Below are 27,934 nucleotides of genomic sequence, written 5' to 3'. Positions count from 1 at the left end.
ATCTGAAAACGAGGTGTGTTCAGGTGCATTGTTGGCGCGTTGCTATATTGAGCCAACTGAAAATGCAGTCATTTTTGTGTTATTTGACACAACTGCTTATTACACACACAGGGACGCGCAGCGGCACACAAACATTTTTAAATATTAAAAATAAAAGGTTTCCTCTCTGGAGAAGTGCTCAGTCTGTATGCTCCCAAATTCCTCCATGTAAATAGTGAATCCACCATGGTGCTAGCACAACTGGCGGTTAAAGGGAATGGGAGATGAGACTCTGATTGGTTTGCTGCACGTTATGGCCAAAACACACCCATAACTCATTAAGAGGCTACAACCATTTTGGACCATGTGCACACGACTGTTTTGTCCGTCATTAAACTAGCAAAATTGGATTCGTCACGCCCTAAGAGCACATTTGCCATGCGTAATGTAAATAGCACCCTATATATATATATATATATATATATATATATATATATATATATATATATATATATATATATATATATATATATATATATATATATATATATATATATATATATATATATATATATATATATATATATATATATATATATATATATATATATATATATATATATATAATTTTTTTTTTTTTTGCCTAATAACATCAGGCAAAGGGACTGCCAACAAAAATTTGCCTTTGGGCTAACTTGGGTACATTTTAATCTAATTTGGATGTTGAATAATGTACATTGTCCATTTCAAAATAAATGAATTAATACAAATAAAAAAATCTGATATACAGATCTGTAATGTTATAACGGCACCACATGTTTTGACCCAGGTGTTCATATCTCTCACTAGCATGCAAAGACTCAAAGGTCTCTCTCACTTGTACAGGAAAGTCCTTCACATCAAAGGTCCTTTTTTACAACTTTAGGTTGCAAATGTTACATTTAATTCCACTTTCTGTAGGCCTTTAAGCTCTGTACTGACAGTGCCTGTAGAAATGTGACCTTTAGTGTGCATGTGTGTGATGTAAATCCCAGAGCAAGTCCAAAAGAGTAAGAAAAGTCCAGGCTAAGACATTGTAATCTAGTTTATAAGCAGTCTGTATGTATTTGTGTGTCCTCTAACATTTGAATTTATACTGATCAGCACCTTCACTGAAGAAGTCTGCTAAGACAATAGTTACCCCATTAAAAGGTAATGCCAATGGAAGACACAGAGAAGTATATCAGTCAATGTGCGTTTTGTGTGGAGATGTGTGTATATGTGCTTTTGAGCATCACTGTTTTTTTCTGAAGCTTTAATGATGTGGCTTTTTCAAGTATTTAAGTTCAGAGAAGTTGCTGAAGATTAAATCTGTTCCTGTAGCAACAAAATGAATCTTCTGCAATAGTTTCTTCGTGTATTGCAAAATAATGCTCATGGGTTTCACCGAAGCCAAAATATAACCTCACACTTCCTTTCATCTCTACAAATGTTGCTTCATGGCCTGGCAGGCCATCAGATAAGCATGTGGTTGTATACATATTGCTTCTGTCTTGCAAAAAAAAAAAAAAAACGCTCATCGCACTTCATCCTTACACACGTATACACAACAGCAACATAGTCACATACCATTAATCTCATACTTATCAAAAACATGTGCAAACATTCCCAGCATTCCATCTTTCATTTGTAAGTGGGTTCATGGTGAATTTAAAGTTTATGTTTGACTGTGCAAATGCATGCTGTGTTTGGTCTACGGCTGGAAATGGAGTTCAGTGATAGGTGGGTGTATGTGTCAATCACACCTTTATTTCAGATAAAGATGATGATGTCACCGCCAGCACCCCATCACCTCCACCTCCAGCAGGTTGGTAGCCATGATGACCCATCCTCATTAAAATCACTGTTGTTCTTTACTAATGTTGTTGCTATGAACATGCCAGTGTAGTTCAATCATAAAACAAATTAAAGGTTGCACAAAAAAAATTATATTTATGGCTCTATAGTTGAAACTTGTAAAGGAACGCATGCAAGCAAAAACATATGCACTTAATGTTTGTGATTTTTGCCTGACTTCTACAAGCATTTAGACCCTTTATATAATATATAATCATATCTATATAAAGGAACATTTGCAGAAGACATCTGATCATGTCTGATTTCTGACATAATACTATGCTTGTACAAACATGCATAAAGTTTTTGCATATGAACAATATTTTAATGATGTTTTAAATGTATGAAGTCAAATTCAAAAAGGAAAAAATAATTATAAAGAAGCTTAATCTCTCAAAGTATGCACCATTTGATCAAGTTGAATCTTTTTTCATTTTAGTCCGATAAACAAACCTTACCTTGGCAAAACAGATGCTCATAATGAATAATATTTTGCTTTTTTTCACAGAGAATGGCAGCACACCCAAGAAACTTTCTATTGACCTTCCTAGTAAGAGTCTTTTATTAATTAATGCCCTCATTACTCTCGATCCAGAGGCTTATTTTTAGATTATACGTGAATCTATTCATTTGAGCAAACAGGTTCAGGATTAATAAGGCTATTTATAGCAGATAGAGATCATTGCCATGTGAATTTACATTTACTTCCAATGCACCATTGGGGATGCTGGAAAACCATAAAACATATTTCAGCATTACTAAAATTCATATTTTTCAAAAGATTTATTTAATAAAATTAAAGATAGAACTGTAACCGCAAATTAAAAACTAATAAGTGTATGTAAATATACAAATATTTTTAAATGCAATCAAGCACAATGATTCCTGAAAAGACATTTGAACGTATGGAATGACGCATAACATTAACAATCTGTTCCTGCTTCCAGTTCATGTTTTATATGTGGATTGTGTGTCGTGTGTTGCCGCAATGGACTTTACAGTACTATTTCTTATAATATGCTGTAAACTTCTCTCTGTCTCTGTTTAGATGATAGCGACCCTGAGTCAACCAGGGGGAGAAAAGACTCAGGTAATTCTATAACTACAGTAGACGCTTTAACTGAAACAAAGGCCGAAATAGGTCTAACCGAAGCATCATAAGACGCTTTCAGTGCTTCATTTTCCCACAGTGGACAGCCAAATGGAACGGGTAAATAGATACATTTGGCAAGAGCGGTGTAATAATCCCAAACCCCATCTTGAAAGAAACTGGAGGGGTTTTGGAGATCATCTGCTTTTTCATACTCCTTGGGAAAATGAATGGCACAGTTTATATTTTTTATTTATATTTATATCTCACCATTGATCATTGACTAAAACATCCGTGAAATCTCATTGAGCAATCAGAATATTTCCCGAAATTATTTTTGCTACAATGTTTATACATATATGTTAACTGATTCTCTTTTTTCCCTCTTAAAGGTCATTGTTCAGTGTCTTTATGCTTTCCATGTTGCTTTGTGGCAGCAATGTGTGATGACGATGTGTCACTTGTGTGTTTGTTGAGTATTGTGTGTCAGTTCAGGCAATTGGATGATTGCAAGATATGTGGATTGAAAAAAAAACCTTTATAATAACTTTCATTAAGTCATTTAAAAATATGATTATTTGAAAATATATTTGAATGCAAATTAATATTTCAATTTGCACTAACTAATGATCTAATAAGTATTACACATAAAATGAAAGTTATTATAAAGCTACCAAAATGTATGAGTGGGATAAGTGTGTTCTTTTTCCTAATTGATCAGTGTGGTCTCTGGGGGATGGACCGCCGCCTGAGGATATCGACAAACTGATTGAGCCTCCGCCACACTCGATTCTGTTGATTGAAAAGCCCCAGAGTGGCTCCATCAACGTAGGTCAGTAAATGCAGCTTTGTACCGATCCCTGTTCATTCTTAATATACCCCTTATTATGCTTTTTCAGATATTACCTTTCATGTAGTGTATTGCATAGCTGTTTGTGAATGTATAAGGTCTGCAAAGTTTCAAAGATCAAAGTGCATGATAAATGGAGTTATTTTCTCCCAAAAGAATGAACCGATTCTGAACAGCCTGAAACGAGTCGTCAGTACTTCCAGTCTTACTTCTTGTTCAAGGTTTGCATAATGCCTGCCTATGGCCTTCATTGGCTGTCCGTAAACAACGTCTACTTAGATCCAAGGCCGTAACCATGTCTTGAACATTGGGGGTGGAACAATTTATTTTATTTTTATAAAGCATAAAGAAACAGGACAGTGAACGGAATTCTAGGTCTAATTCTAGTTGGGAAATAATCCTTTTGGGACTATTTGCAAACAATATTTGCATTAATTTGCGTCAAATATATTATTAGTCCCGAGATTCTTCGCATTAGTGAATAAATACATAGATCTGCTGTTAACATTTGAATTCCCTAGTGGTCTGGTGGTAGAATTTTTGTAAACCGTGTCAAAGGTTTCGGGTTCTAATCCGCTCTTATATATTTTTTTCTACTTCATTAATATCAAAGATGTTCATTAATGATTGTATATTGAGAGCAGGGACACGTTTGTGTGCATTTTGTTTTGTGATTTCACCGGAAAGAATAGAGTCTCTCTCCGCAACGGCATTAGGCGATAGATTGACGCGCTCGTCTGTGTGTGAAGACTGTGCCAAGCCAAAAGAGAACGTAAACCCCGCCTACTTTGATTTGATTGGCCATCTCAATCATTGTGACATTGACGAGCGCTGTTAGACCACTGAGGCAAACCAGACTAAAATGTAACTTTTAAACCTTTTTGTCATTCTAACAACAACATACAGAGCTCTGCATAATGCAGCAGAGCAGTGCAAGAATTTCAAATATTGGGGAAATTTTTTTTGGCCATTTCTAATTATTGGGGGGGACTTGTCAGAGCAGAGCAGGCTCTTGGAAAGGAGCGGTTTAGAGAGACAATGTGTGCAATGTATATTATGAGTGTTTTTGATCTTGGATGCATGTAAACCTATTGTAAGACTTCCAAACAAAATGTGAACATTTTAAAGTAGCATAATAAGTCCCGTTTCCACCAAAATTACCCGGAACAATGTAGTCCCAGGAACTTTTTACCCCCAGACCTGTTGCTGTCTGCATTTCCATCACGTCTTAAGTACTGTGAAGATTAGTCCGGTGACGTAGGACTGCGCCCGCTGGATTTCGTCCTCTGCATATAAGCTTCATAAAGCCTTAACCTCATTGTCAGTCAGTCGTATTTTTTAAACTCCATTGTTGATTCGAATAGCAAACAACTCTTAATGCACACACTGCAACAGACTTTTAAAAATGGTGGTTGAAAAAAAAAAATGCTGTGTGGAGTCAACCAATAAAAATGATGCATGATGAACATAACCAATTAGCATGTTCAGCGCCCAAGTCCCACCCCCGAAAGTACTACCTCGCGAGCAGGGACTTTTTGAGGGGGACATTTTTACCCGGAGCTTCATTTAGACCTTGGTCCCTGCGGTCGAAACACACCAAGTACCACCCTAAAGTCCCTAGTTCCTGGGTAAAGTTCCTGCGTTGGAAACACGGCTATAGAGGCACTTTATCTTTACACAACAAACACAACTGCAGTACGTTTTATTTTGTTGTTTGAAAGGTGGAGACATCACCTTCGTTGCTAAGGTGGAGGCCAAAGACTTGCTTCGTAAACCAACCATTAAGTGGTTCAAGGGCAAGTGGATGGATCTGGCTAGCAAGACTGGGAAGCACCTGCAGCTTAAAGAATCTTTTGATCGCTTTACCAAGGTGATCCCGCTCAACCAATGTATTTTAAAGAAGCATTTACATAACGTTCCTATTCTTTAAGCATTGTTTTTTGCTCTGCTGTAGATTCACACCTTTGAGATGCACATCATTAAGGCGAAGGAGAACTATACAGGGAATTACAGATGTGAGGTCACCTACAAAGACAAATTTGATAGCTGGTCTTTTGACCTGGAGGTCAAAGGTTTGTTTTCTGAGTGAACACAACAAACACTTACAAAGACACGTGCACTACCAAGTTTGGGTCATTACGATTTTTTACGTTTTTCTGAAAGGAAAACTTTTATTCAGCAAGGACACATCAAAATGATCCAAAAGTGACAGTAAAGACAGTGTTACAAAAGATTTCAAATGAATGATGTTTTTTTGAACTTTCTATTTATCAAAAAATCCTGAAAACAATGTATCAAGGATTTCACACTTTCAAATGTCGACATGATAAACATAACAGAAAATCAGCATATTAGAATAATTTCTGAAGGACTGTGTGACTGAAGACTGGAGGAAAAGCTGCTTAAATTCAGCTTTGCCATCACAGGAATTTATTTAAATTAAAACTGTTATTTTAAATTAAAATATTTCACAATATTACGTTTTTTACTCAACAATATCAAATAAATGCAGCCTTGGTGAGCATTAGAGACATCTTTCAAAAACATAAAAAAAAAATTGTACAGACCTCAAACTTTTAGTGTACATTTTATCCATTTATCATATTTAATCATTTTTTTCTTTCTTTTTTTCTTCTCAGAAATCCCAGAGGGTTCTCAGAGCATTGATATTCGCTCAGCTTTCAAAAGAAGGTAAAGGGGGATCATCCTCCCCCAAATAATTTTTTTTTAAAGAGAAATATACAGAAATGTTCAGCAAAATGGCTGAAAAAATTAAAAAGTGCTGTTTAGTAAGCATTATAATTAATCATTATAAAATATAAATATTGATATTGTTATTGTAATGTTATTTTAACATTTCTAAATTCTTATTAGGTAGTTTATTGTCTTTGTAGCACATAAAGGTGAACTATATCAGTGATATAGCAAAATATACTGATATTTATTACAATATTGTTACAATTTCATTCAGAATTAAAAGTAAAGTAAATCAACAAACCGATGTATAAACATGGTTTGATATATCAGTTTTATATCAAATATAATAACATAATTAATATATGTTATATATATAATATACATACAGTACATATATAGTAACAATATCATTCAGAGTAAAAAAAAAAAGTAATCCTTAAAAAACATTAAATATTCTTTTCCAGCATAAATGATGCATTACAGTGCCAGAAGTATAAGATCTTCTCTGTGAATGTTTAATCAATTAAAACAGGACTTCTGTTCCAGGAATCCTCAACAAACCGATGTATAAACATGGTTTGATGAAGGGCTGGATTACCAGAAAGTTCTCAGTTAACCATTTTGTCAAATATATTTACCACCAAATCAACCCGTCGACCAAACCAACCAAACCAACGTGTTGAATTTGTTCAAAGGCCAACGCTTGCACTGGGAACTTCCAACCCAACAATGTGTCAGAAAGCAACGCAAACTATCCAAGCTCATACTGTTCTCCCAAAGTAACATTGGGAGAATCGGTCATGAGACCACCCTTGGTAGTTTGTGCACAAATCAGTTCGCCCAACGCCAGTGCTTTGGTACTCGGCCGCAAAGCGAAAGGTTATTGTGTACACCTCAATCCTGCATTCGTTTGGATGGAGAGATTGCAGGCGCTTGCGTTGTTCTTTTAGCATTGTTTGATTCTGATGTTTGTGACTTTTCTGATTCAATTTCCATTAATCTCTTGTGAACAACAGCAGTGAAGGCCAGGACGATGCAGGCGAGCTTGACTTTAGTGGGCTTCTCAAACATAGGTGAGAACACCAATCTGGCCCTCACAGGGGACCAAATCTTTCTTTCTTTTTTTTGGACCTTTTTTCTTTCTTAAGCCCTGACAGGGGTGTCTTTTTCTTCAATCCTTCTTTTACACGTTTTTAAAATCCAACATTATCTTTTTACACTCTTAAAATAAATGATTTCTTCATGTTATTCACCGCGATAAAGCAACTACTCTGGCCTTAAACATTTAACCAGCCTGTAATGTGGAAAACGATATTTATGTGCCATTATTGATATTATTTTGGCATATAATTAAGTGTATTTTGTTACCAACATATAGGAAATACTGGAATCAGACAAAATATCATCATACACACAAACTTATTTCCGTAGTTTTGCCTCTTTTTTTGTGAGGTTTTGCTTTAGCATTTTGTTGTTAGCTAAATAGCAGAAGTTAAACTCCTGCATAATGGAGAAAAAAGTTCGAAAATTATCTTGGCTTGTCTCTTTTTCTTCCCCACACATTCAGACACGGCAGGTTAGTATTGTAGGTAATTAAACGATTAGACGTTATCACTGGTAAGTATTATAATCCTTTAGCTTCCCAAGCATGACCTGAACAGGAACTGTATAAGCAAGAGTGTTGGCCTACCGTAGTCTGGTAACACTTTATTTAAAGACAGCATTCATTAAAGATTCAGCAACGCTCAGCAATGATGGAAACGAACCTTTAGAATTCAGAACCTGGCGAAAAAGGCCACGTTTCCCACTCATTTACGAGTTGTTGGTGGAGCCCTTCTACATGAAGCTGTGAAATAGTGTTATCGCTACTTTTGTTAATGTAATCTTGATTTATACTCGAGAAGCAAGACACGCAACTGCAACTGCAAACCTTCAGTGTTCTTAATACTTGCCTGAGCAACTGCAGACTTGTTGAAACGCATTAAAAACATGAAAATAATAATGTTACCTCCGGACATTCTGGGAAATGTCTGTGTAAGAAGAGGGCTGAATGACAAAAGCTGATGATTACTAATTTAATTGTCTCTCACCCTGATCATGTTTAACGACTGTGATCATGAATAACAACAATATTCACTCCTAATAAACCCTGACTTCTAACCCTAATATAAAAGAAAACAACTACATTGACAGATGTGTTTAGATAGGACCCCTACAAAGAGATGGGTACAGTTTAAACTACAGGACAGAGTCAACAGATTAATGAAATGCTATCTATCTATCTATCTATCTATCTATCTATCTATCTATCTATCTATCTATCTATCTATCTATCTATCTATCTATCTATCTATCTATCTATCTATCTATCTATCTATCTATCTATCTATCTATCTATCTATCTATCTATCTATCTATCTATCTATCTATCTATCTATCTATCTATCTATCTATCTATCTATCTATCTATCTATCTATCATCTATCTATCTATCTATCTATCTATCTATCTATCTATCTATCTATCTATCTATCTATCTATCTATCTATCTATCTATCTATCTATCTTTCTTTCTTTCTTTCTTTACTTTGCTGGTCTTTATGCCACATACAGTTAAAACTTTTAATAACACATTCTGAGACCTGCACTAAATAAATGTTACATTGACAGCTCTAATGATAAATCGTCCTAATATAATTTACACATTATAATACATTGAATCAAATGTTACATTTTTAGTAAATTATTCGGTTTGTGCACCCATCATGAGCACAATCATGTGTTAACCACATGATAACCCAATGTTCTCCCCTTTTCACTGACTTTTTCACTTATCCTTTCCAATCATAGTGAAATCGAATAGTAGTAGCTCCTCACTAAATTCGTGTCCCCAATCATAAACACAATACCATCCCTTCCTTGATCATGTGATTCACCATGTAGCTAAAAACTAGTGAGGCATCTCTCCCTGTAACAGTTTACCAATGACATAGAAGGGATATTCCAGCCCATCTCTTTGTGAGACATGTCTTGAGGAACTAGAAAAAAGGAGGATATAGTGGAACATCATAGCTTATGAACATCCCTAGAACATAGCGTTCTGGTTCCTCAACACATGTTGAGAGAGCCCTAGCCATGACCTCTGAGCTCATACTGTCTTACTGCTCTGTGATGTCAGGGAGCACAAGCCAGAGGAAACTCCTGAGGTGGACGTGTGGGAGATTTTGAAAAACGCTCGACCTGATGAATATGAGAAGATTGCTTTTACCTATGGCATCACCGATCTCAGAGGCCTGCTAAAAAGACTGAAGAAAACCAAAAAGGAAGAGAAAAAGAGCGAAGGTGCTAATTTAACCTCTGTTAGACTGATAATGTGCAGTATTCAGTCCAGATAGGGGTGAATTCAGGGTGATTGGGACACTTTTTGCCATTGAGATGACTTGGAAAATGTGTCCCAATCCACCTGAATTAACCCCTATATTGTTAAAGGGTTAGTTCATGCAAAAATGTACATTCTTTTATAATTTACTCACCCTCATGTCGTTCCAAAAGCGTAAGACTTTCGTTCAACTTCTTAACACAAATTATGATATTTTTAATGAAATCTGAGCGCTTTCTGTACCTCCATTGACAGTCTATGCAACTACCACTTGAATGCTTCAAAAAGTTCATAAAGACATCCTAAAACTAATCCATATGAATTGAGTGGTTTAGTCCAAATTTTCTGAAAAGACACGATCACTTTATATGATGAACATTTTGAATTTAGGCTTTTATTCACATATCAGCAAATGCTGTCTAGCTGCGTATAGACTGTAAATGAAGAGACAGAAAACTCTCAGATTTCATTAAAAATATCTTCATTTGTGTTCTGAAGATGAACGAAAGTCTTACAAGTTTGGAACGACACGAGGGTGAGTAATTATTGACAGAATTAAAATTTTTGTGTGAACTAGCCCTTTTTATTGATAGTTTCATGAATTCTATTGAAAATGCCACATTTGAAACACTGCCATTCATCTGCATTCATTTTCCACTGCAGCATTTGCCAAGAGACTGGAACCTGCATATCAGGCGGACAAAGGCGGAAAGATCCGGTTAATTGTGGAGCTTGCTGACCCGACTGTGGAGTTAAAATGGTACAAGAACGGACAAGAGATCCGCCCAACTCCAAAGTATGTCGCCTCCTATTCTTACATGCTCTTTTTTACAACTACATTCAGAAACACGCTCATATGAAACCCTCTGTAAATGCCAACCTGTTTAAAAACCCTTTATTTATTGTGCTCTTTGGCTTGCTGGTCACAGGGGACGCAGAAACACACCCTCCGCACACGCTTCACACAAACACGCACAAGTGAACCATCAGCATTTCATACCCGGCAAACACACAACGTTCTTAAAACATTAATCTGTGCCTTATGATAACCTCCAGAAATGTTTAAAGGACGTTATGTGAGTGAAGGCCAATGTGAAGCTTTTGAGCTACATTTGAAGTTTTCAATGTAGCATACAATGAGTAATTAACAACAGGAAACTGTATAGGAAAAAGGCACCACCACCCTCACAGGACTTTAATAGAGTTGCAGAAGCTACCTGAATTTTGTATTTTATTTGTATTATAAATATTTTATTTACATTTTTATTTTAAGTAGCACCGATTAAGCTATTTGGCATAATACATTTTTGCACAAGAAAATATTAGTTAATTAATGTGCATTAAAGTGCTATATAAAATATATATATTTTTTATGATCTTTTTTTTTTTTTTTTAAGATTCAGCAAGAAGTACACGGATGCAACTGTATAGTTTATAATAGTATTTATTTTGCTTAATGTGTTAATAATTGTAAAGGACAGTGATGTAGAACTTTAAAGTTATTTGAAAAGTAAGGCAGCATACATTTCAACCCACTTTTCTTAGTAAAAGCAATTCAGTTAAAGCCATTTGGGTGGTCCGTGCAGTTTTCTGGTTGCTTATCTTCAATGATGTTCATCCCAGGATTCCCTGCTTTTGGAGGGACTCTCTCTTTTTCTTCTTCCACATTTTCTCTTTCTCTCTCTCTCCCTCTCTGTATAACTGTAACACTAAAAGCTCTTCCAGCCCTGTTTGATCTAGGCATGATGTCTATCTATCCTTTCTGTCTGTTATGCAATGGTGATACCACCTGTCTTCTATAACCTCCACTTCCACCTACTCCATCCTGTGCTCCGGCTGTTCTGGCTCCTCTGTTCACCATAAAGTAATAGAAAGTAAGTCAGCCAGTCCTGTCTTGTATATCTGCACCAAAGGAGTGACCTAATTTCTGCTGTATGGATCTGTTCTGATGGTTTACGTGCCATGTATATTGCATATGCTGAATGGAATACAAATAGCAAATGTACAATCACACAAGCAAGAGTTCTGCTGTACTGAATATCATCACCACACACACAATTTAAGCACCATATGGCCAGCTATTTTGTCTATTTTTTCTCTGCCAACAAAAACAACTTATAAAACAAGCCAAAGCAGGATCAACCTTTGTGTATCTACACTATAAAAAGTCTGTATAAATAGGGCACAATGTACTGTCTAAATATGTTTTTAAATATTTTTTACCTGTGTTTTACCTGTATTTTGAATCACGCATTTCATTAGGTTGTGTTTTAAGGGTTAACGTAAATTACCAGCAGAAAATTACCAGTACATTTTCAGTTTTATTTTTTTACAGTGTAGGCTACTGTATGAGCAAATTACAATTAGATCAACTGAATTAAAGGAACAGAAGTAACTGCTGCATAATATAAATTATTTCTGATTTCTCTTTCCTATCTAAGATTTTCAATAGCGGAATTCAATAGTAATATAGTAAATAATAAAAGAGTTAGCAAAAGACTGACTAAAAGACAGAATGTATAAATAAATAAATGATTGAAATGAATAATAATAAATAAAAGAAAGAATAAATAAATAAATAAAATAAAAAATTAATAATTAAATAAATAAATACAGAATAAATACATTAATATATGATTGAAATAAATAAATGAATAAAGACAGAATAAAGAAATAAAAAAGACATGATAAACAAATAATAAATAAATAACTGAAAGAATGAAAGACATAAGGGATACATAAATTCAATAAATATTTTTCTTGACAATCCTGCTGTCAATAATCATAAATGATGTTCCACTTTGGTAGCGTTACCTAATAATAAAGTTAAGGATGTAAAGTAAAATTAGCCTTCGAAATGTTAACTTTCAGTAACTAATGAATTGACTGTGCAGGTATATCTTTGAGCACAAAGGCACTCAACGGATAATGGTTATTAACAACTGTCAGATGAACGATGATGCTGCCTACTCAGTCACTGCAGGAGATGAGAAGTGCACCAGTGAACTGTTTGTGAAAGGTACATCCACCCTTCCCTGCCTACCAGACGAGTTCATACTTGAATGTGAATGTGATGGAATTGATCAATAATGACTGGTTTATAACAACTTTCCCGAACCCTGTCTGCCAGTCTTTGATGATGTAATCCTGGTCTCTTTTGGTCCTCTTATAGAACTGCCTGTGAACATAGTGAAAGAGCTGGAGCCTGTAAAAACCACAGTGAACGAGAGAATTGAACTGGAGTGTGAGGTGTCTGAGGAAGGAGCAAAAATCAAATGGTATGTGTAATGGAGTTGATTTTTGTGTTTGACACAAAGCAAAATGAGTAAAAAACCTTGACCTATTTTTGCGGACTGTCTGGTAAAGGATGAAGAATGGAGTGGAGGTTCCCACAGGAGTGCGATCACGGTACCGTGTGAAAAGCGAGGGGACCAAACACTGGCTGATAATTGACGACGCCTCAAAGGACGACACTGGCACCTACTCCCTAATGGCCACCGGGGGCACCAGTCAGGCCCACGTTCAAGTTGACCGTATGATATTATTGTTTTTTGAGAGCATCAAAATGTTTTTGTTTCATCCCTTTCTCTCCTGTTCATAATTTTTTTTTTCCCTCTTTGTTTTCCTTCCTGTTACATGCGATTGGATGATTCAGTGAAGCCTCTGAAGATTTTAATGGATCTACAGAGTGCGACAGTGTTGTTGGGTCAACCTCTTAGACTGAACTGTGAGATTTACCCCGGAAATGTCCCGGGTCGTTGGTACAAGAACGGCCAGCTGATCCAGCCTAATGACCGTATCAACATTTTCCACAAAACCAAGTATGCCAACTTACTCGTTTTTGCTCAATAACACCAGCTTATCAGCTCATATACCGCGCATAAATATTTTATAAATATGTGAATAAAATATTCCCACCATTTCAAAAACTAGAACTGTATCAACTAGAGCCCCCTTGTTGGAAAATCAAGCTTAAGCTAGTAGCTGTGGAACATGGTGGTTTCTAACTGGTTTAAGCTGGTCAGTAGCTGGTTGACCAGCCACCAAGTTGGTATGGCCAACTGTTGTTAAAGGTCCTAGATGGTCTATAACAGTAGTTCTCCACCAGGGGGGTGAAGGATGACTTATATATATATATATATATATATATATATATATATATATATATATATATTCGCATTTTAATTTGTGCTTTACATTCAACTTACAGGAATCACAACCTTGACATTGAGAGCGCCACCATTCATGATGCCGGGGACTACACCTTTGTTCCCGAGGGATATACACAGACGCTGTCTGCCAAAGTGCACATCATAGGTACCAGCAACAATCCAGAAGTTCTCTCATCCTTATAATATTTAAGCTAACATGCTAAAAGAATCCCATTTGGGTTAACTCTGCAGATCCCCCCAAGGTGCACTTAGAGGCACTGAATGTCCAGGACAACACCGTGACCATTGTGGCTGGGAACAAACTCCGCCTGGAGATCCCCATCAGTGGAGAACCAGCACCCAGAGTGGTGTGGATGAAGGGAGAAAGGGTGAGCAAACCAATATATATTTGTGGATATATGTGAACCAGAAGCACCTGGATTAAACTAGACTAATGGGTTTTTCAGGTCATCCTTGATACAGGAAATCGAGTTCGTGCAGAGACGTTTGCAGACCACACCTGCCTAACTATTGATGTCACAGAAAGAGAAGATACTGGAAACTACAAGATCGTCCTTCAGAATGAAGCTGGAGAAGACACGGCCAGTGTTAAGGTCAAAGTTGTGGGTAAGACACTCTCCCCTGAGAGAACATAATGTTTGCTTGGGTGATGACATAAGTAATATGTAAATCTTATCCTATTTTGTTTCATCTAGATATCCCAGATCCCCCTGAGGCTCCTCTGGTTACTGAAGTAGGTGGAGACTGGTGCACTATGACATGGGAGCCTCCACGCTATGACGGTGGTTCCCCCATTCTTGGTAAATCAACTTCCTGTGCATAAAAACTGCCTCATATTTATATTTTAGAAGCCTGTTCATTTTATATTTTGAGTTGTTTTTAAGTGATATGTTGAAAAACACTTAGGAATTTCACTGTAATCTTATTACACTACCTATATTTTTAATATCTCTTATACTCACCTGTATGTGAAAAAATACAGTAAAAACAGTAATGTTTCCTATTTTAATATAATACATAAAACATTTGTAAAATAATTGTTAATTAAATGATTTCCTTTTTAAACATTGTTTTTCATAATTAGTTGAGATAAAACATACTGTAACTTTCTGAACTTTATTAGCATTATAAGTAGATCTCTCTTGATGAAACGATTAGAAAAAATCATAACATTACCCCTTTAAATATGCAGTAAATATTTAACATATGCATAAAGAGGCAATATTATGCGCCTTTTCAAAGTCTTGATTTTATTATTGGGGTCTCCTAGAACAGAATATGCTTTAATGTTTAAAAAACTGCTCTCTATGAAGACCCTCCTTCTGAAAAGCACAATGTGCTCTGATTGGTCAGCTGGATAAGAGTGTTGTGATTGGTCTGATATAGAGAATAACTCCCTTTGTATTGGACTTTGTGTTTTTTTAACTGTGCATACTTTTTTCATGCTCAAACAACAGCATTGTACAATAAAGAAAGTTGGAAATGTAAAAAGCATAATAGGTTCTCTTTAAAGCATGATATTTTTATAAATATATATCACAGGATACTTCATTGAACGAAAGAAGAAACAGAGCTCTCGATGGATGAGGCTGAACTTTGACCTTTGCAAAGAGACTACCTTCGAGCCCAAAAAAATGATTGAAGGTGTGCCGTATGAGGTGCGCATCTTTGCAGTTAACGCTATCGGTGTCTCCAAACCCAGTGAACCCTCCAAACCTTTCATTCCTCTGGGTGAGTACACAAGTGGCTCATCTGTATTATCAATGGGATTTTGTGTCTCTTCGAATCAGTTATGTCATGAGCTCCATCTCTATTATACAACACAACAAACAGTACGGTCATTTAAGCACATGACAAAAAGCACTGCAGAGCTTGTCCATTCTTATTTGGGCTCCTATGCGACAGGTGTTGCTGTGCTCACATCAGTATCCAAAACATTCAGTCTGTGACCTCCACAGGAGAGGCCTGAGATTTAGAAGATACTGAGTACGACTTTATAATGGCTGCCAAATCATCTGCGGATTATTATGTTATGAGATCAGATACTGCCTCTACTTCAGTCACAGCTTAAACATGAAGAGTTGTGCGAGAATAGAAAAGTCCAGACAAATAAGATCCCTCATGAAATTCATGACATACCAGGGTGATCCTCTCTCACATGTGTTTGTGTGTGTAGGTACACATGTGTAGCCATTATTTTAAGGATTAAAAATATATTTTTTGTGTTCCCTGAAAAAGAAATTGGAACAGCATCAGGGCGGATAAATAATAATGAAATAAAGAACAAGAAGAAATTATAAATTAGGTAAATTATTTCTTCAATTGGAAATAAAGCTTGATTTAAATGAATTCATGGTCATAGAGGAAAAAAAATAGTTTGAATGTAATTATGAATGTAAAGAATAATGATACATTTGAAATATATACTGTATGTATACATATATACTATATTGCCAAAAGTATTGGGAAACCCTTCCAAATCATTGAATTCAGGTGTTCCAATCACATCCATGGCCACAGGTGTATAAAATCAAGCACCTAGGCATGCAGACGCTTCTACAAACATTTGTGAAAGAATGGGTCAGTGAATTCAAGTGTGTTACCGTGATCGGTTGCCACCTGTGCAATAAGTCAAATTTCATTTGTGAAATTTCCTCACCACTAAATATTCCACGGTCAACTGTTAGTGGTATTATAACAAAGGGGAAGCAATTGGGAACAACAGCAACTCAGCCACAAAGTGGTAGGCCATGTAAAAATCACAGAGCGGGGTCAGCGCACGCTGAGGCGCACAGTGCGCAGAAGTCGGCAACTTTCTGCAGAGTCAATAGCTACAGACCTCCAAACTTTGTGTGGCCTTCAGATTAACTCAAGAACACTGCATAGAGAGCTTTGTGGAATGGTTTTCCATGGCTGAGCAGCTGCATCCAAGCTTTATATCATCGAGTGCATTGCGAAGGGTTGAATGCAGCGGTGTAAAGCACGCCGTCATGGGACTCTAGAGCAGTGCCGACGTGTTCTCTGGAGTGACAATTCATGCTTCTCTGTCTGGCAATCCAATGAACAAGTCTGGGTTAGGCGGTTGCCAGGAGAACGGTACTTGCCTGACCGTTGTGCCAAGTGTAAGTTTGGTGGAGGGGGATTATGGTGTGTGGTTGTTTTTCAGGGGTTGGGCTTTGCCCCTTAGTTCCAGTGAAAGGAACTCTTAATGCTTTAGCTTACCAACACATTTTGGACAATTTCATGCTCCCAACTTTGTGGGAACAGTTCTGCACACCATTGCAAAAAGCAAGGTCCATAAATCAATGGTGTGGAGGAACTTGACTGTCCTGACCTCAACCTGATTGAACACCTTTGGGTTGAATTAGAGCAGAGACTGTGAGCCAGGCCTTCTCGTCCAACATCAGTGCCTGACCTCACAAAAGCGCTTAGAAGAATGGCCAAAAAGTCCCATAAACACACTCCTTGTGGAAAGCCTTCCCAGAAGAGTTGAAGCTGTTATAGCTGCAAAGGGTGGGCCAACTCCATATTAAAACGGATTAAGAATGGGTTGTCATTAAAGTTTATGTGCATGTAAAGGCAGGCATCTCAAAACTTTTGGCAATCGTGTGTGTGTATATATATATATAAAATAATAAAAATCATGTACAGTCAAACCAAAAATTATTCAGACACCAGATATATTTTTTTAGTAGTGGATGCAGGACATTATAGTTAGTGAGGATAGCAAAATAAAGTAAACTGTGACATATTATACTTAAAATTTCTTCATACAGTGGACTACCAGTAAAATTGATAAAAGTTTGCGACCAAAATTATTCAGACACTTTGACCTGACCATATTTTACTTAGGTGTTTTTTCTTGAATTGCTAATGGGACCTTTTACACCACAGACTGAACAAAATGAAGCATTGCTTAGTAATTGGTTGACCTTAATTGGTATCTAATTGTGTACTTACATTTAACAGCTGACAGCTGATTGGTTGATTGTTATCCATTACATACCTTTCTATCAAAGTTATCTGACATTATCAAGATTAATTTGTTCTTGTAATATTGTATTACTATTTTCTAAACTATAGCAAATAAACAACAAAATAATGTGATAATGTGAGAAAATGTTGAAAATGTGGAGGATATGTGCATATCTAAGGATGCATATTTGTATGGTTGTTACTATTTTAGAACAAATTATGGAAAGAATATTCAGACTTCATTATGCACCTAAGGATGCATTTGAAAAATATCTTGTTACACTAGTTATTTTAGAACAAATTATCCAAAAATATTGACTGAAAAATTTCAGCAACACTAATTACTTCCTTCATTAACTCTTGCTAGCTGTGACCAGTGAACCCACAATGCTGGTGGTGGATGATGTCACAGATAACACAGTGACCATGAAGTGGAGACCACCAGACACGATTGGTGCTGCAGGACTTGATGGGTACCAAATTGAATACTGCATTGAAGGAAGTAAGACTACACACAAATAAGATTTGAAGAAGTGGTTTTCAACTGGTGGGTGTTCATGCCATTTTGTGCTTATGCTATATTTTATTTTACAGCTGACGATTGGATAGTTGCTAATAAAGAGCTGACAGAAAAAACAAGGTACACTATAACTGGTCTGCCAGTGGAGGCCAAGATCTTAGTGCGTGTCAAGGCCATAAATGCTGCTGGGGCCAGTCCACCACGCACCACACAACACTCCATACTGGTGAAAGAGGTCATCGGTGAGGGCCTACCACCACTTTCATTTTCCTATTTGAAACACATTAGTTAATTTAAACTAATAACACATTTCTCACAGAGCCTCCTAAGATCCGCATACCTCGACACTTGAAGCAGACGTACATTCGAAAGGTCGGCGAAGTCGTCAACCTCGTTGTGCCATTTGTGGTGAGCCAACAAATAATGATAACAAACCCCAAGCATATCGAATTCTTTCCTCCTGCTCACAACGTAAAACCCTTTTTTTTATCGTTCAGGGTAAACCAAGGCCAAAAGTCACCTGGTTGAAAGAGGGTCAGCCGGTTGAACAATCCATCAGCATTCGTAACTCAGATTGTGACAGCATCATGTTCATCCGCAAAGCTGAGCGCAAACATTCTGGGAAATACGAACTGAGCGTACAAGTGGAGAATCATATCGACACGGCCATGGTGGACATCCAGATAGTTGGTTAGTTAAGAATTTTTTTTTAAGAGTTTTCATAAGTCTGACAGTGCTATTTTAGTATAATTTATTCACTATTGTAGTATTTATTAATATTTTGAATTTGGTTTTATTTTTATATCTTCATTTTTCATTTTAATTACAGTTTATGTTTATGTTTTAGAAATTTTGTTACGTGCTTTTTATTCATTTTTTTATATTTCTAATTATCTAAAATGTATTTTTTATTTCAGTTTTAGTCATTTTAGTACTTGATGTGAAGGCAACATTTCCAGTTTTTGTTTAATTTTTTTATATTTATATTTTGTTTCAGCTTTATTTAAATTATGAAGTGATATTTCGGTTAACAATAATAATTCTAAATATTATTCATGCCAAAAATACATATTAATAATTATACTATCAAATTTCAAGAAATATATGATATTTAATATACAACCCCAAATCAGAAAAAGTTGGGACAGTATGGAAAAATTTACTTTGACTTGTATTTCATTGCAGACAATATGAACAAAAAATATTTCATGTTTTGTCTGGTCAACTTCATGTCATTTGTAAATATGCATCCTTTCCTGTCATACAGACCTGCAACACATTTAAAAAAAAGTTGGGACAGGAAAGCATTTACCACTTTGTAATGTTGCCATTCCTTTTCACAACACTTAAAAGACGTTTAGGGACTGAAGTCACCAAGTGATGAAGTGTTTCAGGTGTAATTTTGTCCCATTCTTCCTGCAAACAAGTCTTAAGGTGGGCAACAGTACGGGGTCAGTAAGGGGCTTCAAAATGCGCCACACATTCTCTATTGGAGACAGGTCGGGACTGCAGGCAGGCCAATCAAGTACCCGTATCCTCTTCCTCCGCAGCCAGGACTTTGTAATGTGTGCAGAATGTGGTTTTGCATTGTCTTGTTGAAATATGCATGGACGTCCCTGGAAAAGATGTCTTCTTGAAGGCAGCATATTATGCTCCAAAATCTCTATGTACTTTTCAGCATTAATGGTGCCTTCACAGAAGTGCAAGTTACCTTTGCCAAGGGCACTGACACAACCCCATACCATGACAGACCCTGGCTTTTGGACTTGTTGCTGGTAACAGTCTGGATGATCCTTTTCTTCTTTGGTCCGGAGCACACGGCGTCCATTCCTCCCAAAAAATACCTGAAATACGGATTCATCTGACCACAGTACACGTTTCCACTGTGTGATGGTCCATCCCAGATGCCTCCGAGCCCAGAGAAGTCGACGGCGCTTCTAGACACTGTTAACATAGGGCTTCCTTTTGGCACAGTACAGTTTTAACTGGCATTTGTGGATGTAACTACGTATTGTGGTACTTGACAAAGGTTTGCCAAAGTAGTCCTGAGCCCATGTGGTGATATCGCTTATAGATGAATGACGATTCTTGATGCAGTGCCGCCTGAGGGATCGGAGATCACGGTTGTTCAGCTTAGGCTTGTGCCCTTGTCCTTTACGCACTGAAAATCCTCCAGATTCCTTGAATCTTTTAATTATGTTATGCACTGTTGAATGTGAAATATCCAAATCTCTTCCTATCTTTTTTTAAACATTTCAATAATTTTCTCGCGTATTTGTTGGCAAACTGGCGATCCTCGGCCCATCTTTGCTCCTAAAGGATTAGACCTTTCTTGGATGCTGCTTTTGTACCAAATCATAATTACAATCACCTGTTGACATCACCTGTTTCAAATCACATCATTATTTAACCATTTTACCTCATTACTAGCCCTAAATTGCTCCTGTCCCAACTTTTTTTTAAATGTGTTGCAGGTCTGAATGAGAGGAAAGGATGCATATTTACAAATGACATGAAGTTGACCAGACAAAACATGAAATATTTTGTGTTCATATTATCTGCAATGAAATACAAGTCAAAGTAAATTTAGAAATCACTTCTTTTTTTTGTTTGCGTTTTCCCTACTGTCCCAACTTTTTCTGATTTGGGGTTGTATGATTCACATGAGCTTGATGATTATTTAATTCCGAAAACAGCCACATGCCCAATTATAAAAGGGTGTGCACACTTATGGAGGTAGGTTATTTTTTTGTTTTGTTTTTCTCTGAAATGCACCACTTTGGTTTTCAGTGGCATTGCATGTGTTGTAATTTTTACATTAAAGGTGCAAAAGTTCTGATATGATTTATCCTTGTTTCCTCACAACCAGGTGGTTTAACAGGGGTTTGTAGACTTTTTATATCCACTGTATGATGTAGAGATAACCTAAGCCCACAAGTTCTCAATTGAAGCGCCGTTGAATATTTTCTTTTGCTGTCTGTCCCAGATCTTCCAGGCCCACCACAGGCTGTAAAGATCGAAGAGGTCTGGGGGACTAATGTAGCACTGGACTGGAGCCCACCCAAGGACAACGGCAACGCACCTATAATAGGCTACACCATTCAGAAAGCTGATAAAAAGACAATGGTATGAATTGAACTAAAACTATATGGTTTATATACACATATATTAGTACATACACAGTAATTTTTGTTTAAAAAATTATCTGTAATATTTTAAGTGTAGAGGGCTAAAAGACTGAGCATAAATGTGTGTGTGTGTGTGTGTGGCACAGGAGTGGTACACATGTGTGGAGCACTACCATCGTACCTGCGTCACAATCTCAGATCTGGTGGTGGGTAACGAGTATTTCTTCAGAATCTACTCTGAGAACATGGTGGGCTTGAGCGAAAGTGCCACTGCCACTAAAGACAGTGCTCTGATCGTGAAGGAAGGTAAGGCTCTGCTCTACTTCTACCCATTTGTAAACTAACTTCTTGTGTAAATACTTTTAAAGCTGCAGCAAGTAATTTTTTTAACTGAATGCTATTTATAAAATGTCTGGATGCCCCAAGAATTAAAGAGGACCTATTATGCTTTTTTTTACATTTTCAACTTTCTTTACTGTGCTATTTGAGCATGAAAAAGGTCTGCAAAGTTACAAAGCATAAAGTCCACCACAAATGGAGTTATGCTGCCTTCCCATGTTATCGGAATTATCTTCAATATGAGTTTCCTAGTTAAAAAGGACATGAATGCCCTCTCAAGTCGTATTTACCACTGGGAAGTTCCCGAGTTAGGCATGCCATAAACTTAAAAAATGGTGGAGGGGAGAATAACTGCTGCTGTGTTTGTGACATTTGAAGCATATTGTATGTTTTATATACACTGAGAAAATAGCATGTATTTGAACAAAATTCCAGAATTGTCAACGAGCTGACTAGATAGATAACGTGGTGAATGTTTATATGGTTGTCAATGAATGGAAAGCTAAATATCATTTTGGATTTAATAAGATTTTCCCAATAAATAGGCAAGAATCAACCTGGTGTTCTCCATGATTCCTGTTATTTCCGCCAACAAAGCACTTGAATGCGACAAGCTCGTAATCACACTTCAGAAGTGGGAAGTAGGAAATGTACGATAGCATGTGAAGACAGCATTATTCTCTATATCAGTAAGAACTGTTTCTGAACTCCCTGAAACGCTTCAATTGTAGTGTTGAGTTTTCTTCCAGGAACGTACTTGGCGCAATATTCTTCATTTAAAAAATTCTCGCCTAAAACATACAGTTTGAAAAAAGGGGCTGAGGCCAGGTTGAGTTGCATTAGTAGTGGCCGTAGGGGAAGAGGCGTGATATTTCCAAAACACGCTCAAAGCGGTTGACCAATCACAACATACTGATCCAGCCAACCAATCAGAGCACATTGCGCTTTTCACAAAGAGGGGCTTCATAGAGACAGGAACTAAACATAGTGTTACTGACACACTGGCAAGAGAGGTGCTGCAACAATGTAAAATATGTGAAAAATTTTGTTTTTTGTAAAAAAAAAAAATAAACTTGTAAAAAAAACTATTCTATTAGATCCCAAAACAAAATCAATACTTTGAAAAGGGCCATAATATGACCTCTTTAAGCTATGACAGCACTGTAAACAGCAAAACAGATTCTGTGCATTTTAGCCAATCTAAAAACTTGCTCTCTTCCAACCTACAACAAATGGCGTGAATTTGGGGCAGGGCTACTGGGGGACGTGTTTAAGTTACTGTTTAAGCATTCCTGTAGTTATTAAAATATGGTGTTCACAATGTCAAGTTCATAGGTTTAACTCACATGTATAACAAAATAAAGTTAAGTAAAGTAAACCTTGATTTCAGTCGATTTGGATAAAACTGTGTGCTAGTGGAGCTGAAATTGCTTGCAGCAGTTTTAATTCAAATTCTTAAGCCTAACACATTTGCTTTTTAGTAGTAATTTAGGCCTGGCTGATGTAGATTTTTCATGATGTTTTTTAATAATCTAAGAAATCGCAGGGGAGTGAAATCTTGGTACCCGAGGGCTGATGTCCTAATTAACACTAATTTACTAATCAATGCCCTGCTTGGTCTGCCTTAATATATTTAATCAGGATTTTAATGAAAATACACGTCCCTGAACATGGTGTAAAGGGGGGTTGTTCAGTCCTGCTCTTGGAGATGAAGGCTGTGTCCCAGTTTGAATATGTATTGCTGGATGTTGCTGGAGATGGAAAGTACATCATTTGAGTATTACAGTGTGCCAGTATAAAAAACATATCGTGATATCTTGCTGCATACTATGTATGAAAGCATGAAAGCATTAGCTAAATTCACAGCCTTAACCCTAACTTAAAAATCCTCACATTTTTAATTTAAAATTACTTAGGAATATGAAATAAAAACTACTCAAAATGACATACAATTACTAAAAAAATATAACTATATAAAAACTATAAGTATATAAATAATAGGAATCACTAATTCTATACTAGAACGGTTGTGTTAGAACGGAAAATATGCAAATTGGGACACTTGCCTGCAGAGTTTAGCACAGGAACTACCTGAACCTGTTAATCAAGATTTGGTGTTTGAGCAGGATTGCACACTCCTGGTGTAAAGTCTGCGTTTTGACTCAAAGGAACTTTAAAGGCTTTCCTGGAATGTTAAAGGTATGTTCTGCACTTTATAGTAGCTTCACAATTTGATGATTCTCCCTGAAATGTCTCCATTTACGCTCGCTATATACTACAGACATCAAAGATTGGTTTATCAGCCACAAATTACTGTGGTGACAGTAACCATTTATGTTCCCAAGTGCAGATTCATCTTTAACAGACTGTGTGTGTCATGCCTTGCCAATGCTGATGATAAATGTTGTTTCTTCCTCATCACATAAGGGATATTCCCCCATGATACAGCTCTCGGCTTGTATCATGCAAAGTCCCACTCTCCCTTCCCCTCTCACTCCTCCTCCTCCTCCTCCTCCTTTTCCTCTCGCTCTTCCTCTCACTCTAAATCAGGCCTGCAACTGAAGAACCCAGAGTATAATGACCGCGACTTCACCGAGCCGCCCACTTTCACTCAGCCGCTCATCAACACCTTCGCCATAGCTGGGTACAACGCCACCCTGAACTGCAGTGTGCGTGCCAACCCTAGGGTAGGTGACTGGCAGGACACTCTACTAGAAAGGTAGGGTAGATTCAGATAATATGGGACACTTTTTGCCATTGACATGACTGAGAAAAAATGTCCCCTCAAAAAGTGTTCTTTTGCCATATAAATTTTCCATCACCTCAGACAGGTAAGTCCATTTTTCAACTGTTCAAGCACACTTGAATTTAGATAAGACATAAAGGCCCTGTTTACACCTGATATCACTTACTATGTCATTGTATTACTGCATTTGATAAAGCACAGAAAAATCAGCTTGTTGTGTGAAATATTATTAGAAATAACAGTTTTCTATTTTAATATATTGTAAAATGTAATTTATTCTTTTGATAGCAAAGCTGAATTTTTAGCATCATTACCCCAGTCTTCAGTGTCACATAAATCATTTATAATATGCTGATTATATATAAATGTAATCTTTAAATTATGTATTCTAATTATAAAGTATATAAATCATTTTAATGTGCTGATTTGCTGCTTAATATTTTTGTGGAAACCATGATACCGTTTGTTTTAGGATTCTTTGAGGAATATAAAGTTTAAAAGAACAGCATTTATTTGAAATAGTTAAGACATTTATCATTTTACAGAAGATTTCTGTCACTTTTGATCACTTTAATGCATCCTTGCTAAATAAAACCCTTAATATCTTTAAAAAAAATACAAATATATAAAGAAACCTTTATATAACAGACACATTTATTAAAAGCAAATGATCTATGTCACTGAAAATTGCATAAAGAGTCTTTTTATGCACAGGGCTATATGAACACAACCCTTCGATTGTATGGTTCTTTTCTTTTAAGCTGCTTTTTTAAAAGCCCTCGTTTAGCTTAGTAGGCAGTCTTTCACAGATATATAATTTATAATCATTCATACAACAAATGTAACATGGTCACATGAGTTTCTGACAACCTCCGAATATAATTTGAGTAATCTGATCACCACACATTTGTTAAAATCTATATTTAGTGCTGTCCACTTAAACAGATGCTAATACCAGGCGTAAACAGGGTCAAAGAAATCCAACCCTTGCCAAGTAATCTGAAGTACAGAAATTAGGGGTAAAAATGAAAACAGTAATGCATGAATTCCAATGATCCTATGAAAACTTATTGACCCTTCATCCACACAAGGTTGTGGGTGATTCTGCTGGGCACCAACCATGTGCTCATGGCTTTACACCTGTAGTTAGCTCTTTGTGGCCTGACCTGCCTGTGTCCCAATGGGCTTAACAGCACCTGCTAGTTATAATCTTTGAGCACAGACTCACTGGATCATATTGTCTTAGTGTCAATAACTCAATACTCTACTGTAACTAACACATGTGACAAGAGTAGCAGTTTTCACATCATACACCTGGTGCAATGCGACGGCAGGCGGCGCAGTTATCATTTTCATGTCCAGCGCACACGTTTTTTAAATATCAAATGCACTCGCGCCAATCTGTTTGCCCATGGGCATGCTGGTCTGAAAATGAGGTGTGTTCAGGTGCATTGTTGGCATTTTTGCTATTTTGAGGCACCTGAAAACGACAGTGCCATTAACCAGAAAACACCTGGTCTAAAGTCAATAGCGCAGTATTTTCTTGTGTTATTTAAAGGGCGCGTTAGTAATATGTGCATATAGGCGGGTAAAAAACGTGCGTACACTCTGCTTGTTACATACACAGGGATGCACAGCAGCACACGTCATAATGGATAGTCATTGCATGTATCAGAATTACCTATTTGCAGGAATGATGAATGAAATTGGCAAATTTTTTGACCAATCGTGCCAATACACACGTGTATTTCGTCAGGTCGAGGGTGTCTATATTCTGCCATGCAAATAGCAATCGGCCATGGTGCAAGCGCACCTGGCTTTTTTTACTACGTACAGCCCTTTTGGACCATGCGCGCCGTCAACTTTTTCGGCATCAAACTAGCAAAAGTGGTTTCGACACACCCTAAGTGCACCTGCGCCACACGCTTCAGATCATGCGCTCAGATTGTTAAAATAGGGCACAATGTGTTTGATGGATTGATGCTGCTTTTGGTTCCTCTTCACCATTGATGTTATCTTTTGTTTACTGTTTATTCATACTATACTCCGCTCTCAGCCTAAGGTGATCTGGATGAAAAACAAGATTACCATCATAGATGACCCACGTTACCGCATGTTCAGCAACCAGGGTGTGTGTACGCTTGAGCTTCGCAAGCCCAGCCCGTTTGATGGAGGTGTTTACACCTGCAAAGCTGTCAATGACCTTGGAGAGGCTCAAGTGGACTGCAAACTAGAGGTCAAAGGTTAGTCTGTGCATTAATATGATCATCTATATGTACACGGCTTCTTAAGAACATTTCTTTTTAAGGGGACATATGGCTAATACAGTCATGAAGTGATTCAATAGGGAATATGACACCTGATTTTTTATTGAAGAGGAACGTTAAGGCCCCGATATACTTCAAGTGAAATCAAACAATGAAAAATCAGAACAAAACGAACTTCGTTTGGAGTTTCCAGAAAAGTTCACTCTGGCTGGTAAACACCTTCAAACTACCATTGGTCCATGGCAATTACTTAATACGTAGATAGGTGGGACTCTAGGGCTCTGCCTTCTTTGACATGGAAATCTTGGTTCATTTCTTCTGTTCAGTCTGTCGAGGTCAGACGAGTAACATGAACATGCTGGAGAGCTGCTTTAGATAAGCAGCTGTACCTCTAATTGAAAGCAACACACTGTTTTTCATGTATAATACTGTAAAGCTGCTTGCTCTAAAGCAATGTACAGTATTGTATTAAGTGGTATATAAATAAACGTGGAATTGCAGAGCTATATGATCAGATGCTTTCTTATCTGCTGTTTTCTCACTGCTTTCATTTTCGTAGTGTGTACAGTTTGTTATTGAGAGGAAAGTACACCGCACATTTATATACAGTTGTGCTCGAAAGTTTACATACCCCTTGCAGAATCTGCAAAAATGTCAATACTTTTAACAAAATAAGAGGGATCATACAAAAAGCATTTTATTTTTTATTTAGTACTGTCCTGAATAATATATTTTACATAAAAGATGTTTTCATATAGTCCAAAAGACAAAAAAAAAATTGCTGAATTTATAAAAAAATTACCAAATTCAAAAGATCATGTAGTGTGTCATTACCTGGATGATCCAAGCAGTGACTATGATTTTGAGATCAATCTTTTCACACTGAGGACAATTGAGGGACTCAAACACTCAAAAAA

The 27,934-nt window shown here is 36.8% G+C and overlaps 1 protein-coding gene across 12 annotated transcripts in view; it reads left to right on the top strand.

Annotated features, from left to right (window-relative positions):
• Positions 1–27,934, top strand: part of mybpc1 (myosin binding protein C1) — a gene marked incomplete at its 5' end in the record, with an annotated part of 41,755 nt that overhangs the window by 10,838 nt on the left and 2,983 nt on the right. For 2 of the 12 annotated variants that reach the window (XM_079817380.1, XM_079817379.1), the window contains 26 exons: positions 1,123–1,170; positions 2,363–2,404; positions 2,903–2,944; positions 3,666–3,776; positions 5,516–5,664; positions 5,749–5,866; positions 6,434–6,485; positions 9,670–9,833; positions 10,534–10,666; positions 12,765–12,889; positions 13,043–13,148; positions 13,237–13,403; positions 13,526–13,691; positions 14,081–14,187; positions 14,274–14,410; positions 14,489–14,648; positions 14,738–14,842; positions 15,585–15,773; positions 18,385–18,519; positions 18,612–18,779; positions 18,857–18,945; positions 19,035–19,227; positions 21,524–21,663; positions 21,812–21,971; positions 24,432–24,691; positions 26,807–26,993. In XM_079817380.1, the coding sequence (XP_079673506.1) occupies positions 5,599–5,664; positions 5,749–5,866; positions 6,434–6,485; positions 9,670–9,833; positions 10,534–10,666; positions 12,765–12,889; positions 13,043–13,148; positions 13,237–13,403; positions 13,526–13,691; positions 14,081–14,187; positions 14,274–14,410; positions 14,489–14,648; positions 14,738–14,842; positions 15,585–15,773; positions 18,385–18,519; positions 18,612–18,779; positions 18,857–18,945; positions 19,035–19,227; positions 21,524–21,663; positions 21,812–21,971; positions 24,432–24,691; positions 26,807–26,993 (3,127 nt within the window). Of the gene's footprint in view, positions 1–1,122; positions 1,171–1,774; positions 1,826–2,362; positions 2,405–2,902; positions 2,945–3,665; positions 3,777–5,515; positions 5,665–5,748; positions 5,867–6,433; positions 6,486–7,507; positions 7,565–9,669; positions 9,834–10,533; positions 10,667–12,764; positions 12,890–13,042; positions 13,149–13,236; positions 13,404–13,525; positions 13,692–14,080; positions 14,188–14,273; positions 14,411–14,488; positions 14,649–14,737; positions 14,843–15,584; positions 15,774–18,384; positions 18,520–18,611; positions 18,780–18,856; positions 18,946–19,034; positions 19,228–21,523; positions 21,664–21,811; positions 21,972–24,431; positions 24,692–26,806; positions 27,026–27,934 lie in introns of all 12 variants that reach the window. The other 10 variants (XM_079817372.1, XM_079817377.1, XM_079817371.1 and 7 more) reach the window with 10 other exon arrangements.

This window comes from Gobio gobio (assembly GCF_949357685.1).
Source record: "Gobio gobio genome assembly, chromosome: 5".
NCBI classification, from domain to species: domain Eukaryota; kingdom Metazoa; phylum Chordata; class Actinopteri; order Cypriniformes; family Gobionidae; genus Gobio; species Gobio gobio.
This window is presented reverse-complemented; position numbering and strand designations above follow the sequence as displayed.